Source organism: Penaeus japonicus, unplaced genomic scaffold, assembly GCF_977035675.1.
Source record: "Penaeus japonicus unplaced genomic scaffold, GWHDUDI00000001_assembly GWHDUDI00000006, whole genome shotgun sequence".
In the NCBI taxonomy this organism is placed as follows: Eukaryota; Metazoa; Arthropoda; class Malacostraca; order Decapoda; family Penaeidae; genus Penaeus; species Penaeus japonicus.
Window position 1 is genome coordinate 40,779,263 of NW_028234408.1, and position 2,500 is coordinate 40,781,762.

Sequence of the window (2,500 nt, forward strand, 5' to 3'; positions counted from 1 at the left end):
GGAACTTACCTATTCTGCTTCTTGCAGAGCAGCTGTGATAGCTCAAGTAATTCTCCCAAGACATTTCCCGCCGGGCGCCTCAACAGGCAGCCAACGGAATCACAAATTCAAGTCCCAAAATCAGGTTACCAAGGTTTATATATATGTGAGTAAAGATGGTAGAATCAGTTGTAACGCAATTAATACTAGCACTGAAGTTTAAACAACACTTTTAACCTCCCCGAGCGCCCCTGCGGGATATTGTCCTGTGTGGAAACTTCGCTCCATCACTCGTGCTGCTGCCTTAACCGAGCTCAATAGCGTAATATTCCATGGCACGGCCTACTCGCAGCACAGGCGTCTGGTTAGACAACTTCTTTCGTTTAGCGCCGTGTCACGAGTAGCCCGATCGGTTTCACCACCGTACCTAGTCAATCTTTAACGGCGGCAGGTTCCAGTCCCACGGTCTCGGTGGAGCGGTATACCTAACTTCCTGCCGTATATCGAATATATTGACAACCGCGCCATTACTGCATTCTCACCATCTCTTTTAACAACACACACACTATTTTCATATATATATACATCACTATTGTTACATATGCACAACCTTCCGAAATCGCCAAGGCCGCTTGGGAGTAACGGATATACATTAATTAACGAGTGTATGATTAATTGTATGTAGAATTTATATGACAACGTATTCTTCTATTTAAATATATCTATAATAGTTGAAGTTTTAAGTCTTATAGTGTTATTTTCATTAACATTTCACTTCATCTTTCATTATACTTTCTTAGTCACTATCAGTTAGTAGTTTTGAATTATATAAGGGAGAAGCAGAAAATCAATATTCACCTTAATACTATATTTACAATAACCATATATTCAATAACCACACAACCACCACATCACCATGTATATACATACATACACACATATATAAATATATATATATATATATATATATATATAAATAAATAAATATATATATATATATATATATATATATATATATACATATATATACAGTATATACATATATATACAGTATATACGTACATGTACATGTATATGTATACATACATACAAACATACATATATATATGCATATATATACATATATATGTATATATACATACATATCTATATCTCTCTTTCTCTCTCTATATATATTTTTTTTTTCTCATGTATATATATGTATAATGAAATAAGACATTTGATTTGAATACTTTTTTTTATGAGTATTTTTTCTTTCTTTTCTTATCATCTCCTTTTCAACTTTCAGAAGGCAATGAGTGTGTTCCCTTCCGATACAGAAGGAGAATAGTGAGAGGATGCATAGGCAAAGAAGGGAAGACGAAGAAAGTTAAAACGGTGGGAGGAGGAGTGGTAAGAAAGGTGAGAGTGACTGGCAGATGGTGTGCCGCAGCGGTAGACTGGCATTTGCGTATCACAAGAATCATACCTTGCCCAACCAGAAGTGGTAGGTATGACATTAACTAGTAAACATACAATTTAATGTTTGAAAGATATTCTGCCATATGTGTATATAAGTGCGTTTATTCACAAAATATATATGAAATTCTAAATATTTGTAATTTTCCATTTTCTCTTGGTTTTATAAAGAACGTATATGGTGCATACGAGGAAGAAATACCCATTGTCATTGTAATGTTTGCAGTTCATATTATTTCTCCTTCTCAGGTGTAACTGAACAACCACCACCAGAAACAAGTATTTCTCCAGGTAAGTCAGTGAAATTATCCATTTGTATAGCTGATCATACAGGTGAATATACACAATTATGATTATATGATAATAATAATAGTAATAAAACTGCATGGGTATAAGTAGAAATATACCCGAAATCTGAATGATAGATATTTACTTCTTTTTTTTTTTTTTGTACTAGAAGGAATCTAACCTTATAAAGAAAGTGTGTATATATGTATATATGTGTATATACATATATACAAATATACAGGTATACATATATATATATACATATATATATATATATATATATATATATATATATATATATATGCACACATGTATATACACATATATATGCATACATATAAGTATATATATATACATATATATATATATACATATATATATATGTATATATATATATATATATATATATACATATATACATACATACATATACATGCTTACATATACATACATATATATATATATATATATATATATATATATATATATATATATATATATATACATACATACATATACATGCCTACATATACATACATATATATATATATATACATATATATATATATATGAATATATATATATATACAAATTTTACCTCCCTGACCGGGACTCGAACCCACGCTGTAAGATTGACAGGTACGGTGGTGAAACCGATCGGCTACTCGACCTGCTAAAAAAATTGTCTAATCAGACGCCTTATGAGACGTAATGGAACTTACCTATTTGCTCTTAGCAGAGCAGTGATAGCGAAGTTTCACAGACAATTCCCGCG

General features: G+C 31.4%; 1 protein-coding gene across 8 annotated transcripts in view; it reads left to right on the top strand.

Moving 5' to 3' along the window:
* LOC122262939 (uncharacterized) overlaps positions 1 to 2,500 on the top strand; it is a 64,428-nt gene that overhangs the window by 55,790 nt on the left and 6,138 nt on the right. For all 8 annotated transcript variants that reach the window (XM_086538001.1, XM_086538005.1, XM_086538002.1 and 5 more), the window contains 2 exons: positions 1,268 to 1,465; positions 1,687 to 1,728. In XM_086538001.1, the coding sequence (XP_086394127.1) occupies positions 1,268 to 1,465; positions 1,687 to 1,728 (240 nt within the window). The remainder of the gene's footprint in view (positions 1 to 1,267; positions 1,466 to 1,686; positions 1,729 to 2,500) is intronic.